The 27222-nt window shown below is 40.7% G+C and overlaps 1 protein-coding gene across 7 annotated transcripts in view; it reads right to left on the reverse strand.

Moving 5' to 3' along the window:
• The window catches only part of LOC110982955 (C-myc promoter-binding protein-like), an 84171-nt gene that overhangs the window by 46712 nt on the left and 10237 nt on the right, over positions 1 to 27222 (reverse strand). For 4 of the 7 annotated variants that reach the window (XM_087136511.1, XM_087136510.1, XM_087136509.1 and 1 more), the window contains 7 exons: positions 14439 to 14632; positions 13775 to 13911; positions 10932 to 11130; positions 10017 to 10146; positions 7811 to 7980; positions 6882 to 7123; positions 674 to 740 (listed from right to left, as the gene is read on the reverse strand). In XM_087136511.1, coding sequence (XP_086992637.1) covers positions 674 to 740; positions 6882 to 7123; positions 7811 to 7980; positions 10017 to 10146; positions 10932 to 11130; positions 13775 to 13911; positions 14439 to 14609 — 1116 coding nt within the window. In that variant the 5' untranslated portion in view covers positions 14610 to 14632. Of the gene's footprint in view, positions 1 to 673; positions 741 to 6881; positions 7124 to 7810; positions 7981 to 10016; positions 10147 to 10931; positions 11131 to 13774; positions 13912 to 14438; positions 14633 to 21322; positions 21483 to 23538; positions 23684 to 25383; positions 25533 to 27222 lie in introns of those variants that run through there. The other 3 variants (XM_087136512.1, XM_087136514.1, XM_087136513.1) reach the window with 3 other exon arrangements.

Raw genomic sequence — 27222 nt, forward strand, 5'->3', positions numbered from 1 at the left:
GAAGCTTAATAAGAAACAAGAAAAAAACAAGGCGTAAGTTACACAACGTTATACCCAAATGAGAATATCCAAAGAACATACTGTAAGTAGATCTTCAGGTGTCAAACTATGTCTTTTGGGTCTGTGTAATCCATTATCCCTAACTCCCTAGTGACGTTAACGTGGCACTGGATCATAATCCATCAAAATCCAATACAAAAAACCATTGCTTGCTCCAAAGTCCACCACTGACGTGACAGTCTTTGCTGATGGTCCTATCACTCACAGCTTACTCGCACATGATGTCATCAGTAGTTGCCATGGCAAAATGCACAGAATACCCCAGCAGGGCTTAAGACTTTTTGGACCATGTCCGTCATACTCCGTCAAATCTGATCACCTCAGGCATTCTGGGCTACGGTATGTCCATCAAAATCCAACATAGAGGAGAAATGGATTTTGATAGACTTGGAGACTATCTCTTTACATGTCAAGGACCAGAATCATTGAACATTACAGGAACTGTGATCTGGTTTTTGCTACACGACTAGACTCCTGGCCTTCCTTCATTATACGAATAGCCATCAGCAAACAGTAAGCTTCAAATGCAAACAATAGCATCTTCCCTATCAACCGCCATCACTCACTCCAGATGAGGGCAAAATCACCCAGACAGCGAGGGAAAGAGACTCACCTCCATGAGTATCCTTGGTCTCTGTGGAGTGGGGAATTGGACCTCGTTCATGAAGTGGGCAATATGCCTGCAGCAACGGAAAGAGGGGAAACGACAAGATGTTTTTGTCAGATAATGTAGCTTCACATGTGAAACTGAAAATTGATGTCGCAAACATGAAATTAAATGGTAATCTGATCCAATGAAATAAGTCTTAAGATCATATTTTCAGTAATTTTGCATTCATTTCAGAAAGATCAAACTGAGCTCTTTCTTTAAATGTTAAGCTTAGTTTTGCATCCTCATTCAAACGGCAATTTCATGTATTTGGGTAAAAACAATGACGGTTCCTGTTGATTTACATTGTGCGAAATTCGTTCGAATGTCTATGGCTCAAAGGTACTGTAGCTCTGGTGAATTACCGGTACGACTCGTGTTGTTGTTTTTTTTCAACAAAGTCAGAACACTCAGCCACATGAAAAGCAATTAGGGCTGGGCCCTACAGTCTCTAATCTCTGAGACAGAGCTGGTCCTGGGCCTTGCAGATATAATGTCGCTGGGTTAAGACCCCACTGACGAGTAGCCATACTCCACATACACAAAAAGCACCAACATGGATGGCCTAGTCCAATGTGTTTGAACAGGACAAAACTAAATGGAAAAAAATGTCTGTTTGATCGACATAATACCTCTGAACAGAACATCAATATCTTTCAGAAGTCAAACACTGGAAGGTGTTCTGTTGTCACGCATGTAGGGCATACATGTGCATCCTACACAGCACTTGAATAACAACCAGTGTTTCTGTGTCAAGCAAACATCGACACAGAAGGCCCAGGCACATTCTACCGGTAGGCCCATCAGGGACACAGCAGACCTTATCCAGACAGCGGGCAGGTGCGTTAGTCTGACATTTAGAGGTGCATGTGCATATGGTAACACACTTGGCATTTTGAAAAATTGACTAGCCTCCATGTTTTTTGAAGTGGCTGCAGCCTACGATGTACATGTACATGAAAACATGTTATGTACATGTACATGGAAACATGTCATGTACATGTACATGTTCAGCAATGTACGCAATGGTAATCCAATTTCCTACATGCATTACAACACTTTCACAAGTTCACGTGACTTTGTTTTGGACGTTCATGTAATTAGTCAGGAAGGAACGGTACACATACATATACATGTACATGGCGGGCAACAACTAGACAAACTGACATATCAGGCTAAAACTGAAACCAATTTTACACTTCCGTTTTTCCCAAGGCCATCCAAATCTGTCCACTCAATCCAGTTTCGTGCAGCTGCCTCAGCACAGAGGTTTGCTAAACATGGAAAGTACAGCATCTTGGTGGCAAAGACAGGTTACCAGCCAAGATTTCACATACTTTGTACTTCTTATGACTAGTGCTTTGCTGATGCACATGAACACGTATTTGCTTATCCCAGAAAGTTGTAAAATAGCCTTTCATCATTAAGGATTAGGGGGCTGAAGAGCCTTGGCCTTCATTTTGTAGTTCCGTGTTCTTTATATCCGTGGAGTGTAGTGTCCGAATTTTAAACTAAGTACCGGAAAACAATGGAAGTAATGTGTGATCTACTGCATTGCCGATGTACAGTGTAGCAGATTTCAGTAAATTCCTTATGGGTCCTTGCAAAATTATCTTCAGAGTCAGATTTGAGTCCTAGGTGTTGGTTAGTCAAACATAACACCAGTTCTCCTGAATTTTGCCTAGTATCTGCAGAGTAAAGGAGGCAAAGTGGAATAAATAATTCTTACAATCTATTTACATATAAGTACATGTGTAATTTGTTATTCACCGCCTTAGAAAACCTGCTGCTCAGTAACCACAGGACCATTGCTTTGAGGATTACACGTAGACCGTTGTAAGGCTTTATTGATTTTATTTCATTTTTAATAACTCTTTTAATTACCGTTGTTTGTTAATGCAACACCACTTCTGTGTACATGCAAAGCCGAATGCCTGTTATACATGTCACAATTCTTTCTATACATGCTCACACGTTTTTCCACGATTGAAGCCTAAACTGCCCAATAAGCATTATTTTGACATTATGAAACCTTGCAACATGTAGGTAATCAATACTCTGAGAGTTTTTGCTATTAACAACCGCATCCCGTCCAACATGCCATCATAGACGATCACCACAGGTGGCAGTGGACAAAACAAACCAGACAACGGCATAAGGAAAAAAAACAGACTGACATGACATATGAACCTTGGCCTTTCAAAACAGATGGATTCTGCTTCTTGTTGAGGGATTGCTAAGCTTGGTGCTGAACTGAGGGGCCAATTTTATAGAGCTGCTTAAGCACAAAATTTGCTTCAGCGTGAAAAAAACCTTTTTTGACTCATCGGGTTACCGGTACAAACCAAAACTCCAGGTGATGTATGTTGTTTTGGAATGGTATTCACCTGTTGTTTGGTTAACATGACAACCACATAGCTTTTAAGCTGGTAACCTTTGTTTTTTAAGCAAGGGTTTTTTGTGCTTAAGCAAATTTTGTGCTTAAGCAGCTCCATGAAATTGGCCCCTGCTTGTTACATGTATGTGTTACAGGTGGGCTGAATGCAGGCTGTGCAGGCAATTGGATTGGGGAATAAGTAGGTTAAGGATTTTAAGGTACGTAGGAGTCTTCTGCCAAGAAGCCCCATCTTAATTGGATCAAGGAATTCCGGCTCTATTGATTGCAGTGCTGAGCCAAGGGCATAGGTGGGTGACATCAGTCACCACGGACAGCTTAAGAGAACTGCGATCAATGTTGCTTGATACTCAGCTGGCCGGAGCCGGCCAAAATAACAAGATGTTTTGGGTACGTCTACTAATCAGCTGAGTCAATATTTCGTAACACCTCCACATTAGGGTTTCAAAAGAGGTTTTCCAATGACAGGCATTTACTTTAAGCATTGGCAAAAAAATGTACTTTTACTTAAACATTATTAATTTTATGCATCAGTCCACCCGTTTCACTTTGTTTCCTATTTCACTTAACAGTTGCATTGTTTTGCGAGGTTTGCAATTGTTTTTCTAACTACATGCATGTGCATTTGCATGTACATGTACCGGTAGGTTAGACAACACTGTATATCTATTTGCTAGATATCTGCTTTAAGATGCACATCTCCTGGCTCACCCAAGGGGGAATTTCATCTCCTTCAAGGTATGCCGTGTGTCTCGACTAGCAAGTTGGAGATGTAGAGACGGGTCAACATGCAAATAAATGTTCTCAGAATGTCTGTTTGCCAGCAGCAAACTAAACCCCTTCCCCCCCCGAGTGCCTCCCTGATGGATCTTCCACTAACGGGATGAGTGTTGGAATATGCACAGACAGGGTTACGATACTTGAGGGGGATGAAAATTACTCTGCCAATTTGCCTAAATTCAGCACACTTAGGCAATGTTGGGAAACGATACTGTTAAAGGGTTTTGTACTAAGTTGAGCCTAAGCCATCACGCCCCCAGTCTCTATGTTCATGTCTCTACAAAGCTATCCCAGGTTACTTATGTGTTAAGGCGGAGTGAGAAGCTATTCTTTATTTTAATTTAGCTACAATGAATGCAGAAAAGGCTTACTTCAGCCTATCCTAGAGGAAGAAAGAAATACCCTCTAGCATGTCGTCAGATGCATAAGGTCTATAGCACGTTATATGCAGACATACACCCTCTTCAAAATCAAGGATTCTCCTTTTGTCAGTTCCCAAAAATTATATTTGAAAACTCACATGCTATACCAAAGTAGGCAACCTCGATATTGTATTTTGGCCAATACCGATATATTGTTTTTTTATATCGATATTATCGATATATTGAATTTTATTCATTTTAATTTCAAGGTATTATAACTGGCGTGAATTGCTGGTGAATTGTTCTAAGGGTATACCCCTACACTGTAATGGTGTGATCCAATTCACTTTTGCGACATGTTCTAGTGTCCATATTGCATACGTTGCCTATATTGGATGGCATACACGCTACCATGCATAGCGATATCATCAGCATGTGGTGCTAGTCTACATATATTTGGTGAGCAAATAATTCTCTGTTTTGAAAGATAAATTTTCAGATATTTTCAAGGCAAATTGTATGCGAATTATTGAGTGCAAGACTGAAATAGGTGACTGAATTTATTCTTCAAACGTCGGCGTATAAGCTACAGGGACATTTTTTAAAAAGGGTAGTGCACAAAACATACTTACGAGATGCGATTTATATCAACACTTTTCACAAGCCTTCGTACAACACTGAGTATACAGTATAACAAATAACATCAGCGAAGGGGTAAAACAACCAATGTAAACATCATCAAGTGCTTCTGGGGAAATTATTCATCTTAATAAAAAAAACAAGATTGGGGGGGAAAGGCTCACCTTTCCTCCACTGCTGTCTGTTAGGACAGCAAATAATTGTCTGTTTTGGAGGATAAATTTTGAGATATTTTTGAGGCAAAGTGTACGCAAATTATTGAGTGCAAGACTGAAATAGGTGACTGAATTTATTCTTCAAATGTCGGCGTATAAGCCGCCCGGAGTATAAGGTACACGGACATTTTTCACTCAGCGTGAGAACCAACGCAAGCTGTGGCTGATCAAAAATTACAGTAATGTGACAATGCAGTTTGGTATTTTTTAATTAAAGTTCATTCCTCAGTAGCGATATTTTTGATGCACTTTTCAATATCAATGTTTTCAAAGTTTCCACACTTTTGATATTTCTCCAAAATCTGATATTTTCAATATATTGATATTACCAAATAACTAAACATCTGCAATCGATATGAAACCCATATCGATAATATCAATATATCAACGGTGCTTACACCAAAGCTGCGTTGCTGTGAAGACAGCACTACAGTTCCAGTAACTGTCAGTCACTCGTGAATGAAATACTGCAACACACTTGTATTTAACATGCATGAAGGTATTATGATTCGAAGTTAATCCTGTGTACCGGTACATGCATGCCCTTTATCAAAACAAATATTCAACACAAGACTTTTTAATTTTATTTGATGCATTCAGGACAGTCAAGCCTAGCAATTGCTATCTTACATGGATTCAGGACAGTCAAGCCTAGCCATTACTATCTTACATGGATTCAGGACAGTCAAGCCTAGCCATTACTATCTTACATGGATTCAGGACAGTCAAGCCTAGCCATTGCTATCTTACATGGATTCAGGACAGTCAAGCCTAGCCATTGCTATCTTACATGGATTCAGGACAGTCAAGCCTAGCCATTACTATCTTACATGGATTCAGGACAGTCAAGCCTAGCCATTACTATCTTACATGGATTCAGGACAGTCAAGCCTAGCCATTACTATCTTACATGGACTCAGGACAGTCAAGCCTAGCCATTACTATCTTACATGGATTCAGGACAGTCAAGCCTAGCCATTACTATCTTACATGGATTCAGGACAGTCAAGCCTAGCCATTACTATCTTACATGGGAGTAACATCTAAGTACCAGAATAAAGCCACTAAGAATGTGCGACAGGATTTTAGCAGGAACACAACTTCCAAGCAAAACAAACTCGAGTCTTAACATTTCACTGCTTGCACAATTAGAGACCCTTCATTTTGAGAAGAATCTTGCCAACAGTCCCTGGCTTGATCCCTCTGTGTAACTGCAAGAAATACTCAACAGTTAACCCTTGGCTACGTACGAGTTTTCATGTCTTACTGTTTTTCTTTTCCCATTCTTAATCCTCCTCAGAGCCATGTACATGCCCTTTGAGAGCAATTAAATCTTGTATAATGTCTTGATTTATTAACCCTAACAGTCCTCAGTCCTCCAACAGGTGAAGGATTGAGGACTGTTAGGGTTAATGAATTCATTTACCAACTGCGAAATTCCATACAATTATGTTCAAATATGCTGTGCACACTAAAACTATAACGTAGTTAAGCTGAAGGCATGTAAAGGAACCCAGCCTGCCACCAAATGACCTACACCTACCCACAGAGCACGACCAGAGATCAGAATTGTGGATTTTTGCAGACTGAGAAAAATTAGAGATCCTGGAGAAAAATCGTAGAGGCACAGGTGAGACTTCATATGTTCCGGGCCAAAAATCGAACCCGCGATCACAGTGGTGAGAGACAAGCACTTAACACACTAGCGCCCCTCCCCAAACTGTCGATGGTGTATTCCACACAAAAAAAAGGGGAAGAAATGGGAGAAAGTGAAATCTCACCGTTCGATAGGTATCGTGTGGGGACCAGAGAGCGACAGCCTGTAGATGAAACTCAGGAACTTCTTGAAGGCGTCAAAGAAGGGCCACCTAGACAGGAGACAGATGCACTTGTTGGTGTGCACGCTGTACGTCAGCTTCACGCTGTTCTTCTTGCCCACCTTCAGGCCCAGGTCCTTCTGCTGCTGTAAGGTCAGCTTCTCCTCTGGGTAACCTTCGTAGAACGTGACCGCTGCGCCGTAAAACTGTTGGACGATAATTCTTCCTGACATGAACATCCCTGCTTTCAAAAGTCTCTTGCTCAGATGGAAAAAACCCTGTGTACTGGTCAGAACTTTTATCTCAGAAGTATGAATACAAATGCTCCCTGATCCTACAACATCCATAAGGAGTGTTTTTTTTTGGGGGGGGGGATATTTTGCAGGATTGAGCCAGGTAAAGCCCCAGTCACCTTATGCCTGTCAAGGACAATCACAAACAAGGCTTGATTTCCAGTGGACACACTGATAACATGGTTTTTGCATTGAGAGATGTTAATTTTTGTATTGGGAGTTTGACCTTCACTAATGTTTACTTATAACAGTGTACTCAGCATTATCTGAGGGCTTATGCAAATTTCACAGGCTTACTCTAATGGGACTCGAACCCATGACCTCCTGCATGCTAGTGGGGATGTCTTCCCACCGGGCAACTGAGCTTGTGGGGGTCAGCTAGCCTGGTCAAGCAAAATTTTTAAAAGGGTACTGCGCAAAACATACTTACGAGATGCGATTTTTATCAACACTTTTCACAAGCCCTCGTACAACACTGAGTTACAGTATTACAAAAAACATCAGTGATGGGGCAAAACAACCAATGTAAACATCATCAAGTGCTTCTGGGGAAATTATTCTTCTTAATAAAAAAAACAAGATTGGGGGGGAAAGGCTCACCTTTCCTCCACTGCTGTCTGTTAGGACAAACGTTGAGAAGACGGGAAGTGGATGGTGACGAGCTGTGGACCAGCACTCTATGGTGGTTCCCAGGGGCATGCAAAATCTGGAGACAGACTCCGGGAGGGGGAACTCCTCGTCGTCTACCAGGGGGTAGCGGCTCATAATTCCTGGAGGCGTGAAAAACCACCAGACACGGATGAGCCGTGGCGACATGAACAACTTTTTGGTGAACAACACGAGCAAATCTGTCCAATTTTCAATCGGACAGATTTTGAGGTTTACATCCAATTTTGTGACAAAACAATCTTTTGAGGTTCTCCCCTTATGTACACTCTTGGACTATTTGTTAAAAACTGGTATAGCCTACTTGATGCTGCTGCAATAACAGCAAAGTACAAGTACACGTACGGTAGGCACTGTGTGTATATGACCAAAACCAACACAGAGATTCTAAACTTGCCACAGCAGCACATGACTTCTTGCACAATGCCAATTATAGGAAAATTGGCAACAGTTTTTTACAGATCACTTTTTAATCAACAATCATCAGTATATCAGCATGCATTGAAATATAGAGCAGAGTTTCTGACATTCACATGAAACCCAGAAAAAATATCAGCTTGAGACTCATTTTGTTCAAGTTTAGCGGACTTTTGCTGGTAATGATTCACAGGCATGCAACGTGCCCTCAACCCAAATCAGCTCTTACGGCGTAAAAACAAAAACTATGGACTTAAAATCAGAATTTGGAAGCCTCATAATTAATGTTCATGTACATAAATACATGTATATACCAGAAACAAAACAAGACATGTGATGAGTTCATAGTGCACGTCATACATGTACTTTTCTACAAATCGAAAAACAACAAACTTTCATTTCTGTGACCTGAAGGACAATTGAAGGATTTGGAACATAACACACTTATATAAACCTAACTGTTTGTAACCTTGTCAACCTTTAGGAAATTTCACAAATGTTTTCCAAGAAAATGTTGCACTTTAAATGGTAAACAGCTAAACTGGTGTTTATCAAGGAAAGTAACCTGTCAAATCCCATCAATTTTCCTTTCTGTATATTGTTAATTTATTGTGTTTGTGGTTTTTGGGTATCAATTGTGTTTTTGTGATATTTTTACACCCTTTTCCCTGGATACCAGCATTTTAAAAACTTAATGTATCAACAGGTGCGGAGATTTCTTAAAACTCAATGCAACTTTTACATTCTTATCTCTGGTGGAATAGAACAGATACATGTAACAAAACTAGTTTGCAATCAATCATTGAATTCTACTCATCTGTTTATCAGAATCAGTCCATTTCGATTCTTAACAACTAGTTTATCAACAGGATGAAGCATGAGTGCAGTCACTGGAAAAGATATCATGCCCGGGAACAAGTTTCGAGGGTAATAAAAAGGCTAAAAATAAGCTAAGGGGACGTGAGGAAGTACACGAATGGCTCACTCCATATATCTCAGGCGAAACAGAAAGTGTGCATGAGGCTCTTCCTGAATTTGGGGAAGTTTATCAGTGACAGCGGTAATGGTAACGGCAAGGCTTTTAATGAGCTGATAGGGTCCCACAAACGATGTGATATGGTGATAATCTCAATGAGACCTCTGACCCGTGGCATATTGCCAGAGATAAAGACGGCTTTCTTGTAGCGACTGTTTATGTTGCCTGGTCCCCCAGGGGAAAGACGACCGACTTAAAAGTATTATCTACTCACTTCAGACAGTCATCCTTTACATTTGCAACAGCATATTTACATGTGTGTGTTCATGCCATCGGTGTGAGCAATGTAGTTACCGTGCATTGCTACATGTACATGCACCTACTCCGTACATGCATTACTTTGGACCCAATTAAAGCTTACATCATCGACTACTTTTAATTGCACAGTTTCTTGTTTTAAACGTATTCCTGTCATTTCAGTTGGCTTTGTCTATTTGTATCGTCTGTTACAACGTTTTCAGTTCCTTGATTGGTTTTTGTAGTAGAATAACGCTGTTGTGTTCCTATTATTTTGTTAGAGCTACTTTTCTTCTCTGAATCATTTAGAAATTTCTTGTGAACTGGCCCACGCAAGTATTTTGTTTTTCCTGACTCAAAACTCATACTCAAGTATATGTGTCTTTCACAGCAATATTTTGAGGCAAAGTGCCCTTTTTTAAATAATCGTTTAGTTTTCAAAAGACCAACCTGACTGATAGGCCAACGAGTTGCCTCTGACGGCTGATTTCTTGTAGCAGAGGTAGACATCCGACCCTACCATGCTGCCTTTGTTCAGGTTCTTGTTAATCAGACAGAAGGCATGTGGTGGCGTTTCACCCTGCGAGAAAGACACGTCAGTCCATCAGAATTACACTCCAAAAAACAACCACAGCAGTTTACTCTTCTTCAGGAGTCTTCCATTTCTTTGGGGGGGGGTCGGGGATAGAGGCTATTTTCACATGCATACAAACCTTTCCAAATGCAATATCCAGCACTGCAATCAATTCAGTTTGTGCACTCTAGGAAGGAGGGACCCAGAGAAAACAGTGCACTTTTTACACTCATGTGAATGATAGAAAGATGGATGATCACTCAATGACACAGCACAAGCACAATTTCAGTATGGACGTATACCTGTACACGGTACTTTGCTCCTCACATTTAAACCCAGTGTACTGTATTTGACAGCAATCAAGACGGTGTACATGTACATGTATGTACGCAAGTACCATATACTATTTGTGCACAACCCATGCAGTGTCACTACCATCTACTAGTACTATGGTGTCATTGTATGAAACTCAGAACAAAACAGGTCCACACAGTGAAAGTTGAATAAATTTGCATTAGGTTTTTTTATGTAAGAATTTTTATCAATCAATACAGAATACAGTAACTATGAGCATAAATGAGCTCTCAGTACAGTGGTCAAAATGCTGGACACTGCTATTACCGATGGACACTGAACTGTTTGGCAGAATCCACATCAGGCCTTCAGAGCTTTGACTCAGTCCACTGTCAGCATGCGCTCATGCATGTCCAACCGTTGGTGATCTGGCTGTATGGCCTGCAGAGGCTGTACAGTCTTCCTCGGCTCTTGAGACCAGACCACCCATTGCTTACCTTGTTGGTGAAGATGACGCAGATGTCGATGACCGCCAGGGAGTTGTGGGAAGAGGTCTCGGAGGCCCGGCGGTAGGTCAGATAGGCCCGCTGGCTGCTCATGCCGATGCGGGTGTTGACATTGGCCGGGTTGCCGTTGGGCGTGGTGCTGACAATCTCACAGCCTGGCATCACCCGCTCCTTGCCCTCGTGAAGGATCCTGTGCAGGTGTGAAAATCCGGGAGAAGTACATCTGAAATAATACCCTTTAAATACTTTTCTTTTTGCACTACACAAAATGGGTGACATTGTCTGCTCCACGCAGGAACAAGAGAGGGCGTTTTTCATTCATTCATCTGTCCACAACAATGGTGCCATCACAGTAACGGCTTCTTACTTTGGTCAACAAGTTACATGTACACGTAGGTGAAAAGTAACATCAACACAAACAGGTGCACTATGACAAAATGATACTACAGCATCTACAAGGTGGTGACAAATTATCGTCCATGTTTTTATATGTTCAACGTTAAATATTGGTACGTCATACATGTACTTGTTTGCACCAACGCATCTCGATTGAGCGCTGCCTAAGAACATGTACATGTAGCTATAACACTGAGCTTGAAGACAAGTATGATTCATTCTATTTGACATGATGAAAATCAACAGTATTTGTTGAGTAACATGCACATAATAAGTTCACTCCTGATACAAATCCATTTTGAAGTTTATTGATTCAAACAAAATACTCTCTTCAATTAAGAAGCCTCTTAGAGACCCCGTCTGAATTCAAATGAAATAAAATTTAAAATCCCCATTTTTTTACAAAAAGAAACAAAATAGGCAACCAATGCTGATTTACTTCTGACACATACATTTGACATTTTTCTCAGGGAAGAAACTTGTGGTTTGATTTGCAATTTTCCTGTTACATCCCCTTTTGATTGTTCCCTTTTCCCACACAGCCTCCAGGGAATGGCCCTACTTAGTAAAATGATACCCGTCAATTTGCCATTTCATTATAGCTCTTAATGGCCTATTGATCAAAATCACTGCCAACGGTTGAACACTTACTGTTTAGCCAACCCTTTCTTTACCCATAGTGAGAAAAACATGCACATTATGTGTGCATGCAACTACATGTACATGTATGAGGGAAAGACCAGATTATTTTTCTTGTTTCTTGAAGGGGAAAGAAAGCAGCCAATTATGCGGCTAGCAATGACATTTAGGGACACTAAGACTTGAAGACTGTCTGAAGATTTTACAGCTAACCATAATTAATGAGAGACAGGAATAGAAATAGTCAACCTCAGGGATTGCAAAGAAGCTGGGCATGTATTAAGAACATGGTGAAAACGTACTCTCATCCTCCAGCTAACTCATATGTATGAATTTTTTTAATTTTCTAGCGGTATGAGATGAAAGTTGGACATGCAATACAACTCATATGTATGCATTAGGTGAGGGTAGGGAATTCATTTCTACCATGTACCTCATACAGCTTTGTAAAATGAAGTACAATGGGGCTACAGTGGAGATCAGTCTCAAATAATACAGTAATGCTGGTAGAATGCTGGAAGGCTTTTGCATTGGGTTTGGCATACCTCAGAAAAACAAAGTCCAACAGCCTCTGTGCACAAAGTCCCACGAATGGGAAAGGTTAGGGCCAGCAATCCTTGGGGGTTAGGGTTAATAGAGCTTTTTTTGAAGTGTACTGGTACTTCACTGTTGCTTGATGCAAAGATACAAATTCTAACTGTGTTGGTATCTCTTTTACTATGGCCGTTTCACAATAGGGCACCTCCAAGAGTTTGCAATGCATTGGCCAATCACAATGCTCGAAATTTGTCGAGTCTTTCTAAACACACATTGGGTCGACAACTTTCGCGCATTGTGATTGGCCGACGCGTTGCAAACTCCTACTGGCGCACTATTGTGAAACGGCTGTATTGATACTGGACCCACAGCGTAATCAACACGAAGATGCGGTACATGTACATTGATACTGTAGCTTAATCTATGAGAAAACTTCAATTTTTATGGGACTTATATGAGTGCGGGGGATGTGACTAAATTTTTTTAAAAATCAAGTTAGTTGATTGTGCACATTTTTGTGCAAGTTAAGAGTGGGTTGGGGCAAGGCAGGACAGCAATCCTGACCTGTTGCTAGAACCAAGGCAAAGACAACCAACATGGATGTGTGAGTAACAAGGCACGGCGAGTCACTTCTCACCACACGTCAGCAGCAATGCACTAGGGCACGGACATCCCCGTGCCATGCGGTCAGCTCGGTCAGCTCGGTCAGCTCAGTCAGCTTGTAACAGTCACTACCGTATTTACGCTGCTCCCAATTAGGTATCAAACAACGGACCTGACTAGTCAGGGAATTTCCTGATTGCAACATCTAGGCTATCAGGGATTTCCGGACACAAGAACAGCTGACAAGACAACTGTCAGGTTTTTGTTTGAGTAATCCTGTGCTTATCTAATGTACATGTACCGGACATATATACATGTACGTGTACCGGACAGATTAGTGTGCCCTTTTAATGTTAGGATGGGTCAGTGCTTTTCTTAACAGGTTAATGTAATTCCAGGATTTCCTCTCTTTGTTCATAAAGTCAATAAGTAAAATTCAGCTTCTTTCGGCTTTCAGCCAGAAAGACCATGTCTGTTTACATTCTGATGCTGCACTCAGCCAATGCGATACCAATTTATAACGTGCCAACTGAGAAGTACAAGGTGTGTGCTCTAAATCATGCGAAAGCTTTGCACAATTATAGGAGTAAATTTGAGACAGCTGATCTGATCCTAGTCAAAGAGCACCATCAACACACTCCACTAGTTTCAATGCCTACCCGATGTCTGTGAGGGGGAGCTTGTCGAAGCCCCTCTTGTAGCACAGGAAGATGGACGAGCTGCCGATACTCCCATGGTTGAGGTCGGCGACGAAACCAGAGGGTGTCGTCTCTATGACTGTGAAGCCCTGCGGGGGCTGCAGGGCACAGAAGAATTAGGGGAAGAAAATTGGAATCGGACGAGAAATGAAAGGATTCATCATCACTGACCCAAATCAGATTTCCCATCAGTAAATATCCCATGGGAGAAATTAAATCTAACAGAAATGCAACAACTACATACAGTACACATACTATACATGTACGTGTCACGTACAATGTATGTACATGTACATCAATTGTATCCAGCAGTAAATGATGGATTAAGTTTCATTTGCAACATACAAATCCTTTTGTCTCTTAACCAGGAAGCACAAATTAAATTTCAGTTGGAGTGTTCTGGCCCACAAATTAATTGAGTTTAATATCGCTTGATGTTGCTTGGAGAAAATGTGGAAAATTACAAACATGTACATGTACAGCCGGCATTGCAAGGAATATGGTGGCGGCCATTTTTTGTAGGCTCAAAAAAACATCAAGCCGGGGTAGGAGCCCTTTGCTTGTGCGCAGCAATATGTGTCTACGCTATGCAATCAGTCTCCAGATCATCACCAGAGCAACCTACCTTTTCTCCTTGACCTCGAATGATGATGGCCACATCGGTGATTGGGGCCAAGGATCGGGACGGCTTCCGTTGCCCTTCACTCTGTATCTCCTCTTCCAGTGGCCGCGAATCCTTAGTCAGGCCAGCCACCACAAAATAGTTGGCCACTCGCGGACCGCTGTGGTCCTCCATGACTGGCTGCCTCTCACAGGATTCTGGGGGGGGAACAAATGATGACAGCATGAAATTACATTTGGTAAAATGACTACTCAACCTGTCAATTAGTACAGCCAGATCAGATTTTAATTTTTCATACTCTGCTGGAGTTGATCGCAGAGGGACGCAACGGTACAAGGGCTCAGACAATGTCGTACATCTGACATTTACATGTATGTCAGAACATCCATTTTGACATGCACTTTGGTACCAGTACATATACATATATATGCATGCACTGTCCATCAAGTGTAATGTTACATTTTGTAAGCTCAGGAAAGCCTGAAGTCCTGCAACAGCAGGAGAACTTACATTGTACATGTACATGTCATCCTCGTCAATCTGTACATGTGCGTTACTACACCATACACCTGTACCATAGCTGTGGTGAACTGAATGTTAAAATCACCACAATCAGTTGGCAGTATATATGTAGGTACCTACCAGAGCAACATAAAGTACATGTACATGTAGGTACCTACCAGTGCAACATAAAGTACATGTACATGTAGGTACCTACCAGTGCAACATAAAGTACATGTACATGTAGGTACCTACCAGTGCAACATAAAGTACATGTACATGTAGCTACCTACCAGTGCAACATAAAGTACATGTACATGTAGCTACCTACCAGTGCAACATAAAGTACATGTACATGTACAAGTAGGTACATGTACCAACCTGTGCTACATAAAGTACATGTACTACCCGATGACCCCACTACAACTTTGGATGCAATGTGGCTGGTTTTAAGCAGTCAGTTTAAAGGCAATCTGCACATCAACCGCTGCACAATGAAGTGATGTTCGTAATGTGCATTTATTTATACATGTACCGTAAATGTATACTGCACACCATACTGTAAATGTTTGTACAAAAGAACACTTCAAAATGAAATGTTTACATAATGGCCTAAAAATTGTTGTTTTCAGATGTGGTTTAGATAAACGACATCGGGATGAAGGTCATTTCAAGGATAAATTGTGTTTTTCAACAAAAATTGCAATACATGTACGTAGATGTACAAGTACGTACATGTACATGTACATACTGTATACAGTATACATGCACATGTACCGGCACACATGGGTACCAGTATATTTACTGTACATGTGCATGTACATGTGTTTGTCAATTTAGAAGCACCAAAATCATAATGTACTCACTTTTCAAAAGATGTACATGTACACTGAATGGCAAAGTAATCATTTTGTATTCAAGTTACAAGACACTTGTAAGTCATGATACGAATGAAAACAAAATACAGTGCATCATAGCAGGGTTTAGCCTTGCAAGCAGTACTAAAACAAAAAGGAGGTCAACAATATGATTTGATTTATCCTGATCGACCTGTATGCTTCAGTCCCTTAAAAAGGCTGTGCGATAAACTCCTTTGCCTTACTACAACCAGCACAAAGGGACATGTTTCCACCGGGCAAAGCAGACTGATTTGTCGTCCCTGTGATTAATACACCGGTACACTACAGCAAAATTAGGAACAGTCACAGATGACAGCTGGATGGACAAGTCTCCATTTTGATTAACAAGATTGGGAACCATCCACTGAGCCGCCTACAGGAACCATTGAGCTGTCTTGCTGAAACGTCACTTAAACATGTGCGGCCAAGACTGAATTATGATCATAGTACCGTTATTGACATAAAAGGCTCTTACTCTAGGAAACAGACATGCTTTATCTTCTCCGGCAATTTACACATTACCGGGAATTTCTCAATTATCGGCTTTCAAGTCTGGACTTGCTTCAGAGACAATCAGCCAGAAAACTTACGACGATAACTTCTCAAAATGGTTGTTTGGAGATTAGGATGCAAGGGAAAAGTACGTACATGCACCTCAAGGAATAGAAGTGATTAACTAAACACAGGATGTAAGAATCTTAAAGTTCACCTCTAAGGAAAACATGTTTTCTCTTATTTTATCGGTTCAAATAAATATGGAAGCATCCAAATGAAACGCAGTGTCATTTGTCTTCAGAGCTCAACTACAACAAGCTAAAAAAGGGCTTTTTTCTGTTCATGCCCTTTTCTGAAAGTAGATTGTGTCATTCCGAGAAAACAGAGAAAACGATGGGACCCTTGCCCTGTGTTTGTAGTAGATGAACCTTGTGCATGCCAAACAATGCATGTAGCCATTGCTTGGCATGCAAGTACAAGAGTTTACCAACTTAGAGCATAGGGCGAGGGTTCCCCTCGTTTTCTCTGTTTTCTCAGAATGACGCAATCTACATGTACATGTACATTCAGAATTTGCATCTTGGCATGAACAGAAAAAACCCTTTTTTAGCTTGTTATAGTTGAGCTCTGAAGACAAATGACACTGCGTATCATTTGGATGCTTCCATACTTATTTGCACAGCTAAAATCAGAGAAAACATGTTTCCCTTAGAGGTGAACTTTAAAAATAATATCAGACCATGTACAAGTACATGTATGTGAAAGTACGGTATACTCAGAATGCAAGTTTCGTAACATTCATGCACTCATGCATTAATATTTGTGCTACATGTACATAGTAGTTAATGGGTCCTGTAAGTTAAACAATAACAGTTACACACAGGGAAGTGTACACATACAATGCCAATGTACAAGTACATTCAGACATTACTCGTACATTGCACACTGTACATGTACAATAAACACATGTACAGTGCATGTGCATCCACACGAATACTGTGCACATACATGTACATGTACATGTACATGTACATGTATGCATTATATCATGCACATACATGTACTTAAGTTACCACAACAGGCATAGGTTTCTTGTAAAATCTTAGCACAAGTAAATACATCCTGCTATACTTTATTCGCACAGTAATACAGGCAAATGAAGGATTTCATACCACAAAACAAAACACGCACTTGATGTTGATTTTTTTTCTTAATGCGCCTACCGGTATGTGTCTCCAATACAGAGACAGCGGGTGAATCTGTGAGATCAGCATCAACCATTACAGCATGTGAGCCTCACACAACATCAAGCATCACTTCCAATTACTGTGCAAACTATGCGTGAATGGGAGGCGTTTGACATCCAGTGTGATTTGAAAGGTTTGAAAAGAAGGGGGAAACAGCCCCCGTCAAAGCACTTTGGTTTGTTCTTAGTCTCCGGACTTCCCGTCCGTTCCTGCGTGGCGGAATCACCGGACCAGAAGAAAACTCTGGCAATTTGATCATGCGCCAGACAGCACCTGCACTTTTAATGGCTGCCTGACAGTGACGCACGCACATGGCACTGGCGAGGCATGAAGGGGCGACAGCTGCAGCATTCTGTTCACTGCTTTTTTTTTTTCTTCCTTTTTTTTTTTTTTTTTCGATCAGAGGTTCAGAGCCTTGCTAACCTTCACTCCAGCCTGATCGGTTTGATCAGGGACGATTTTCTCCCCCTCCCTCCCACCCCCCAGGGGGTTAAGGCGCATAGAGATTGGAAAAATATTCTGGATTTGATTGCACAGCAGGACTGATGACACTTCCAGGGTACACATGATTGTAGCCAACGCTAGTCCCACTGAGATTGGACCTTACATGTATGTGCAACACTAGTCCCACTGAGATTGGACCTTACATGTACATGTATGTGAAGCTGATTACACGTACCGGTACACATGTATCGAGGTACATGTACATGTACAAACATGTACAGGAGCAGGCATTCACCGCGTTAAGGGGACAATTTCTTTTGTTAGGCAAATTTGGACCAAGTTGTGGGAACATTTCTGTGTCCCCATAACGTTTTTTGGCCCCAACAAAAGAAGTGAAATATCAAGTGCACAACTACAGAACAAGAATGGGTGTACACCCCAAACTAACAGTGTGTGATACAATAAACTTTACTGCATTTACCAGTGTATGAACTGGTACATATATAATTACATCACCTCCCTAAATCTGCTCAAAATCGAATGCCATGTAAAAAAGAAAAGGCAGAATCTGCCACATGCAGCTTCAAACAGAAACTGGGCCATCAGTTAAGACATCCACATTAATTTATTTCATGGCTACATGGGTTTACATGTACTGTACATGTGTACTACCCGGTATGTACCCGTAATTCTGAATACTGAATCCCAAAACTGGCTAATGGGTTGTGATGTACATGTATTTAGGGTAGCGTGAGCCCTATATCACTTATTATTTTTGCTATATTTTCACAGTGCAGTGTACACCAAATTAACGGCTCCTTTTTTCAAATAACAATCCCTCTTTGTACTAGTAGTGTACACGTATATGTAAATGATGTGCATGCTCTTGAATGAATAACAATGATGGGGGTTTATAAAATTAAGGGCATTTTATTTTATTAATATGGTGCTGAAATTATGATTGTCTACAGATAAACCTATGTTCCAGTAGGCATATGGGCATACATGTACATACATGTGTACATGTACCGGTATGCCCATCAACATCATGACAGTCAGCCCATGAAGATTACTACATGTACCGGTACGATAGAAAGGACAAGTGTAAGGAAGCCCTGCTCAGAGCTGCCATTAGCATCTGTTGCAACCAAAATGGTGGTTCCTCAGAGTGAAACTGATGCCATTCTCTCTATACACAGCTCTGATAATCCTCATCCCCCTGTGACTGACTGAAGCTGCAGCTGTTCTCTCTTGAGGACGACTGCTCTTCACCAACACCTAATTGTACGCTGATATTATGGTACTGGGGCACAACGCAGGCTTCAATAATTTCTGGGATTCCCGGCAGTTTTATTGGGCCCTAGGGAGTGAGCGTTTAATCAAACATTCTATCTCAGTAATCGTGACTGATGCCCACAGTGTGCTCTACTCCCAGAAATGCCAATTTAATTGCGTATTTCATCTTAATAATAGATTTACCAGTAGCATGTGGGCAGCTTCTAGCCAGTGTTCACTGGTACCCGTATATTGTGGGGGGGTTTTAACATGTGCACAGAAAATTATGTATTAGTCATGTTACCGTACTAATGAGTACCAACGGACCACATGCTGGTGCATGTACATGTGAACATGTACTTGTACAGTGTACATGTGAACATGTACTTGTACAGTGTACATGTACATGCACAGCGTATGCAATCTATAGTGTGTTAAATTCCGTTGTTATCAGTGAGATCACTGTCATACATTTGTACAAACATACAAAATAAAACACACAAAACAATGACTATTTGCTGGTAACTGTCAAGTACAGATTTGCAGTGAACAACTTTCATTGTATTGCATAGCATGTACATGTACATATATCTCAAAATTGCCACCATTTACAGGTAAATTGCATCTCATTCTTTAACTTGTTACGGTACTTTCAAACTTTCATGAATTGACACAATTACAAAAAGTGTCGTGTTACTAGAACATACATGTACATTGTACACATCAGTAGTACAGTATATTTTATGTACATGTACACACTGTACCGGTACATAAAAGTATACATGTACATGTACATGTACATTACAGCATTGGTACTTATGTACATATACACATGTACATATAAGATAGTACTTCTGGTGCTGGCGGTGGAGTAGCCATTTTTTGTAATGAAATTGTTCAAGGATATGAATTGATGTACATGCGTCTATTTCAGGATAGACACTGGCCTATTCCTTTTTTTGTGGCTTTGCAGATCCTGGGGTTCAACATGTGGGGAAACAAACGTTTCCTCTGTCTTCTAGCACTGTCTGAGCATTTTGTACTGTGACCTACATTGTACATTAGCGGTACATGTATACCGTACATGTACATTGTACAAATGCACAAAGGACACATTGCACATGGGTCTTTTCACCACAGAGCCCGCCAAAAAACTTGTGGGAAAAAAAATCAAGGTTAGACAAGTGACCTACCAGTTATACTTGTACTTCCGAAGTACAATGGGACATGGGGTTGGGTTTGTAAAGAAGTGCGTGCTGACTGAACAGGTGTATTGTACTGAACACACGGCATGCAGGGTTTTTTAATAAAACCGACAGAAAACCCATGTTTGCATTCCTGTAAATTTCTAAATCGTTTCATTTTGAACACGAACCGGTAGTCTGCCAACACGTGGGATTTAAACGCATTTGTCATTGCATTATTGTTGGCATGTTGGACTGTCAGTGTGTATCCAGGCTTGTATGGACTCCACTCGAACAAACCTTTTACACAAAAAAAGATGCTGACAGTGGGAATCAACAGATCTTTTGTTGCATCTGACACTTTTGTTATACATCAGCAAGTACACTTTTTTGTTTAAGTGCCTTAATTACACGCGCATGTATAATATGACAATACACTACATTAGCGGTACAAGAACATTACTCTTTTTTTCTTTCCAAAAATCGACATACCAGGTATTTACCCGGCACGACAAAGACACCAATTTGGGACTACACTGTAACACATTTTGTCAAAGAGGATTACGTTCAAGATATACGGGTAAGGCAATTTTTTGTGGTCTGAGCATAAACACAGTGTACACTAGGTTTTCAAATGAACAAGTCAGACTCAAGGTGACTTTGGTGAATATTGGGCTTGACAAGCAAGGCTACAGTACTTGAACGTACATCGTTTCTCCTTCTCCATGGTCTAAGTACAATGTAGCATAATTATGGCAGCAAATGTCTTCAAGTCTTTGCACCCCATATAGCATTTCTATACTGTACGTATCCATTCCAGGAAATCTATTTCAAATTCCCACCTCAAAAGAAGGCAGTCCTGTGACCCAAAACCACCAACGTGACCAAGATGAACCAGAGAGAGTCTCCACTTGCAGAACACGTCACAGTTAAACCAGTTTCCATTTTGCCAAGACACAAATCACAAGCTCTGTTCTCTTTTTCCCCCTCTTCTTGCTTCGTTTTGTCAGAAGACCAAATGAATCATCCAATACATTACACCTTATTTCATCTGTACCGGTACATACAGAATACTCACTGCTGGCTGGACTCTTTAAAGCACGTTTAGATTTCAGAGAAAGGGGCTTGAGTTACTCTATTGTTGTGGTTCCACTATTAGTCTTTTTAAATGGGATACTGTGGGGCGCTTGCTGGGTCACCAGTGTAAACAAGGCAGGTGAGACCCAGGTGAACCATGAGTGAACCACAGAGGTCTACTATTCCCATGTGTACCAATACTGTGCACGTACATGTACATGTACATGTGTACACATGCACAGTGTCTAGCCAGAGAAATACAAATTCTTCAAGGAAAGCACCCTAAAACACATAGTGCACGTACCTTAGTACATGTACATGTATTGTACATACTGTACATGTACATTTACCAGTACCTATACTGGACTGTACATGTAATTTTTTTATAGAAATACTGACTGCTTGTGGACAAATTTCAACTTCACTGTACTGACGACATTTGTTAATTAAGTTTCAAAAGTGCATCATTTTAACCAGTGTGCCTGCGGTGCAGTACCATAGTATTTATATTTAACATGTACAGGTAAACCTAAAAAATGTGGAGGAGAAAACAGCATCCTCAAGGTCTCACACCAAAAAACAGCACGTGGGAGAACATGTCCCGTACAATATGATCTGAATACCTTTGCCCATTCATACATGTAGGCCTGCGCTACATGAGTAATTCTGAACAATGTACATGCCTGCCATTAGTTGAAGGGTTGTAACTGAACATTGTTCAAAACCAACTGTCCATAACATTCCAGAGATAAAGCATTAAAAAATACAAGCATTCCAACACACTGTAAATAATTTGCCAGTGTTCTGTGTACCAGTAAGGTACAGTACAGGTGTGTATGATTACAAATAATATTGAACAACTCTTATCAGTACCCTTATTTCACACAAGTGCTGAGAAATGCTGTTCTAGAAGTGCTGTTCATCAGCGAAAGCCTGACCAATGACAGTGCTCAATAAAATTTGTTTTCAATTTGGTTCCAGTGCCTCTTAAACATGTTAAACACAAGGGTTGCATCAATACATGCATACACGCTAAAAAGTAACGGCAGAATGAAACAATCATTTACAGTCAGGTCAACTCTCAATAAACACGTACATGTACATGTAGCCAACTAAAATTTTGCTTTACATTGTAATGTTTTTGAGACTCAAGTCTTATCAGCTTGTACTCAAGTCCAGTCTCCATGAGAGATTTGAGTCAAGTCATTTGGTTGCAGAGACTCAAGTCGAGTCATTCACCTGATGGGATTTGAGTCAAGTCACCAAAAATTGACGAGTTGGACTCGAGTCGAGTCACTGACACGAGTCATTACAACTCTGGCCCATGTACATGGACATGGTGCATATACATGTATTGTACATGTGAGTGTGGCTGCACAAGACATTTGAAAAAAGTATACTACAAAGAAAAGCATCTAGGGCCCGAAGAGATGTTTTTCACTAAATGCACATGGAAATCATTAAACAAAATGCTGCGGTAATGTACATGTACAAGTACATGTACATGTAACTGCGATTGGCCTAGGCCTAGGCCCTAAGTGGAAATCGCGATTTCATTGTGGTTTCTTACAAATCGTACTTTCGTTACGATTTAGTGGAAATCGCGATTACATTGCGATTTTCAAAAAAACTGCCCAGTACCCTGGAAAACTGTCTATGATGTGCAAAACGCGATTTAAAACGCAAATAACTCAATCGCAATTCGCCCACTTAATTTCGGATGCAACTGTACATGCACAGCACATGTGGTACATTTGTAAGCATGGCACTGAAGAAAACCACGTTAGCAAGGACTGTATAATTATTACCATACCGGTACATGCTAGTACAGACTTTACATGTATTCTTACAAATCATTAGAATGCAGCAGAGAGCGACATGCATACATGTGCATGTTCATGTAGTTTCAGGGAACATTTACCATCTTGTGGGACCCATTATCATACAAGCAGAGCACAGAGCTCCACCATAGGCCACATACCAAAACATCATGATGGATGTCACCCGCCTCCTCAAGTCAAAAAGTCTACCATCTGAGGCCTGTTCTTCTCCTCGCCTTCAGCTTGAAATGTGTAGAATGAGAGACTCCCATCAGTAACTACAGGGGATCAGATTACGGGGTACACATCTCTGCCAAGTGCTTGTCAAAGCCCCGTTACATTAGGAGGAGGGACATCCTGCAAGCTATGGTAGCTTCAGGAGCACTTGATTGAGCTGGTTCAAAGGTGGGCACAAGACATGTCTCACAGACTTTTACCCTCGGGGTCCACAGGGAAGAGAATAGCAGCCAAGCAATACCACATGTACATGTACTGTAAACACAATCCTGGATGAGTAATATTATTTCCATGTGTATAAAACAAAGTTTTGTAAAAATTTATTCCGTTTCCACACAAGTCTGGGGCAGCCCTCACATAAAATTTCCATAATGAAGACCATGGTACATGGTACCTGTATGCATTTGACTGAAGTACCAATAAGTGAATACATTGGCTTACATTCAAAGTCACGACATGTAGAACCAACAAGCAGTTTAAAAATAAACCCAGAGCGAATAATGCCAACCTCTGACCCTAGACAACCTTGGTAATGAACCAGCCAGACAGCCAAGCACAATGCCAACATTAAGCAAGCCTTCTACAGTCATGCTTCCACCCCAGATAAGGCGATGAGTTCCTTCTGTGTATGTTTACAGCCCTGTGCCAGTGCTATAACGTGCATGCACAAGAGGCATGCACTCTCACTCAACTTCCCGGGTTTCTGATCCCAAGGGAATGGGCAGATTCTATTTTTTACCCTCGTTATTTCCGGCCAGGAATTACGAACTGTGCACCACCCTCAAGAGATGGGAATGACAAAATTACAAGCACAGTACATTGTTGGCCTGTTGTAAACTTCAGGAATCAGGGACCTCCTTCCAAGTGTTTCCGGAAGGGAAATTTGCTTTTTACTGAAGAGTATAGCACTTGAGTAGACCAAACACGTGTTCTTCCAGCTGATGAAGTGCTTATTTATTTACACGTACATGACGTACACGTGCGTATTTCCAGAACATGTACATGTTCCTCATCATGAGACACTGCCATGTTATGACACTATAAGTTACTGCATGTATGCATACGGTCCATGTGTAGGCCTACACAGCTTTTATGTAAAAAAATGAGGGTAAACAGCCAACCTCAGATGCATGCGAGCGTACTAGTATCTCAAAATCTACCGGTAACTTTACCTTTATTTTTAGGAAACTTTATTTTATCTCTCATGGTACCGGTATATACACGTACATTGACGGAAAGAAAATACCTCAAATACGTGCACCGGTCCTTTCAAAATGGAGTACAGTCGGGTAATGAATAAGATTAAAACAATAACGACAAATATCAAGAGATGCAGGGCACCCACAAAAAGCACAGCTTGTGTCGTGCGAATTCCCTGAACAAAAAGGTACAGTGTACATGTACATGTACCGGTACACTGACATCATAGATGGACAAGAACATGTTCAAAATCCCATTTATCCCAGTCGGGCATGGCAGATTTGTCATACTGTACATGGACATGGAAGTCAATACACAAAAATCAAACTTTAAAGAAAAACTACAAAACACTGTGAATGCGTGAACATTTACTAGTACATACATGTACATGTACCTGTAGACAGAACGTGATACATGTACATGTACGACCCCCAGTAAAATAAATGTGCGTGTGTACTGTATACTGGCTAAAGGTGTAGCCATTTATTCACTGACGTACAAGTGGATTTACAAAACTACAGTGTATATTGAACCATATAAATTAAATACATGTACTTACATGTACTTACTGGAATAAAGTCAGCCTGAAAACTCCAATATCTTGACAGTCCACACTGTTGCATACAACTGTATGGTACATACATGGACATGCCTTCCAGTTTCATTGCTCAAGACAATAACCACATGCTCATATTTATTCCGTGTATACAACTATGATTGTTTCATCAGTAGTTTGAACAATACTGTTGAATGGATGCACATTTTGTACGGCATGGTGTACTATGCCAGAATGCCCTTTAAACCCACTCTCTGATACATTGCACAATCCACAAGCCAGCCAAATGGATATTGATAAATGAGTACCTAGTGTGACCTACATTTTCAAAATAAGAAATCCTCGTACAGCGGCAGTATGTCCCTACCAGTGCTTGTAGTTATTTCCAAATGTGCACGAAGCCCTGCATGTACATGTACATGTACCTATATGTATGTGTACTTGTATGTACATGTATGTGTACAGTATATGCACATGTATACACAGTACATACATGTACAAGTACATGTAAAGGCACAAGATCAGGGACCATGTGGTAACTGGCAAGCCTGCATTTTTACAACCCAAGTGAGAGGTTAATATGGTATGTGTACTTTACAGATCAGCCAGATTAATTAAATTGTGACTTTTGCACCGAGGAATTTGAGTAGCTGCTTGGAAACAGCCTTTGGTCAAAAACAGCTTCTGGATGGAAACGGCAGTTGGAAACAGCTCCTATTTTCCTTGAAATTCAGAATGACTAAATGTCTCGGGTATTTCTAGTATTCCTAACGCTAACATAAACAATTTGTACAGTATGCACTGATGTAAATGTACACAACCTCACACCTGTGTGCATTTCACACCTGACTGGTCCAGGTTTTTACAAGATGACATTTTTAACTCGTAGCATATGTTATTCTACGTGTACATGTAGAGTAACATATGGTTATGTTACATAAATATAGAGGTACCGGTACCTCTCAACAGTGAATTTATGTTGGAATTGTGCATTTTTCGGAGACAGCCTGTTGTGTCCATGGTACCGTGTTCATCATACCGTAATGTAAATGTACATGTATATATGAACATGTACACTGTACGGGTACCTGAGCATGTTCAAATTAACTATGAAGAGAAAATTAAAACTAATCAAGACCATTATTTTTATACTGCTCAGAGGAATGCATAGCATGCATTTGCATTTAAGTCTAAAATACACACAGTACAAGAAGGGTCCAGCACGGTCCAGTATTTCATACGTACATGTAGACCATTTGGTGTTTGCCTTACACATGTTAATGTACATTAATCTGCATGTACATATACATGTAAGTATGAACCAATGGTAACAATGTACATATACATGTACCATATAACAAAAACAGCTGTTGATTAAACAATACATTTTTACTGTAAAAGTCTATAAACATTTTTCAGGAATGATAACAAAACATTTTTGTGAGTTCTATAGTTCTTAATGTATGTACATGTACGTGCAGTAGTATACAGAATGTTGCAGATATTTGTACCGTACATGGAGCACCATTCCTTTATCCAGGAGGTGTGTGTGAATGACCCTTGAATCCTTCTGCTGGATTCATGCAAGATCTCAAGATTCTCGTAAGACACCCCACCTTACCTGAATGGAGGACGTGTAATATGTCTGCGACGTTCTGGTACATTGGACTTAACTTTTGAAAAACACTGTTGAACACTGAAGGCAGTATGAACATTTACGGTACATGTACGTTGTCAAAAGATTTTTCAGAGAAAAACCAAACCACTTTTGAGCAAACCCATGAGACCTCATAGACACACAAAAGCACAGGGCTAGACCACTCGCATGTGTTTTGAGCCAACTCTATCCAGA

Source organism: Acanthaster planci, linkage group LG05 (assembly GCF_054643075.1).
Source record: "Acanthaster planci isolate LZ-2023a linkage group LG05, COTS_SCS, whole genome shotgun sequence".
NCBI classification, from domain to species: domain Eukaryota; kingdom Metazoa; phylum Echinodermata; class Asteroidea; order Valvatida; family Acanthasteridae; genus Acanthaster; species Acanthaster planci.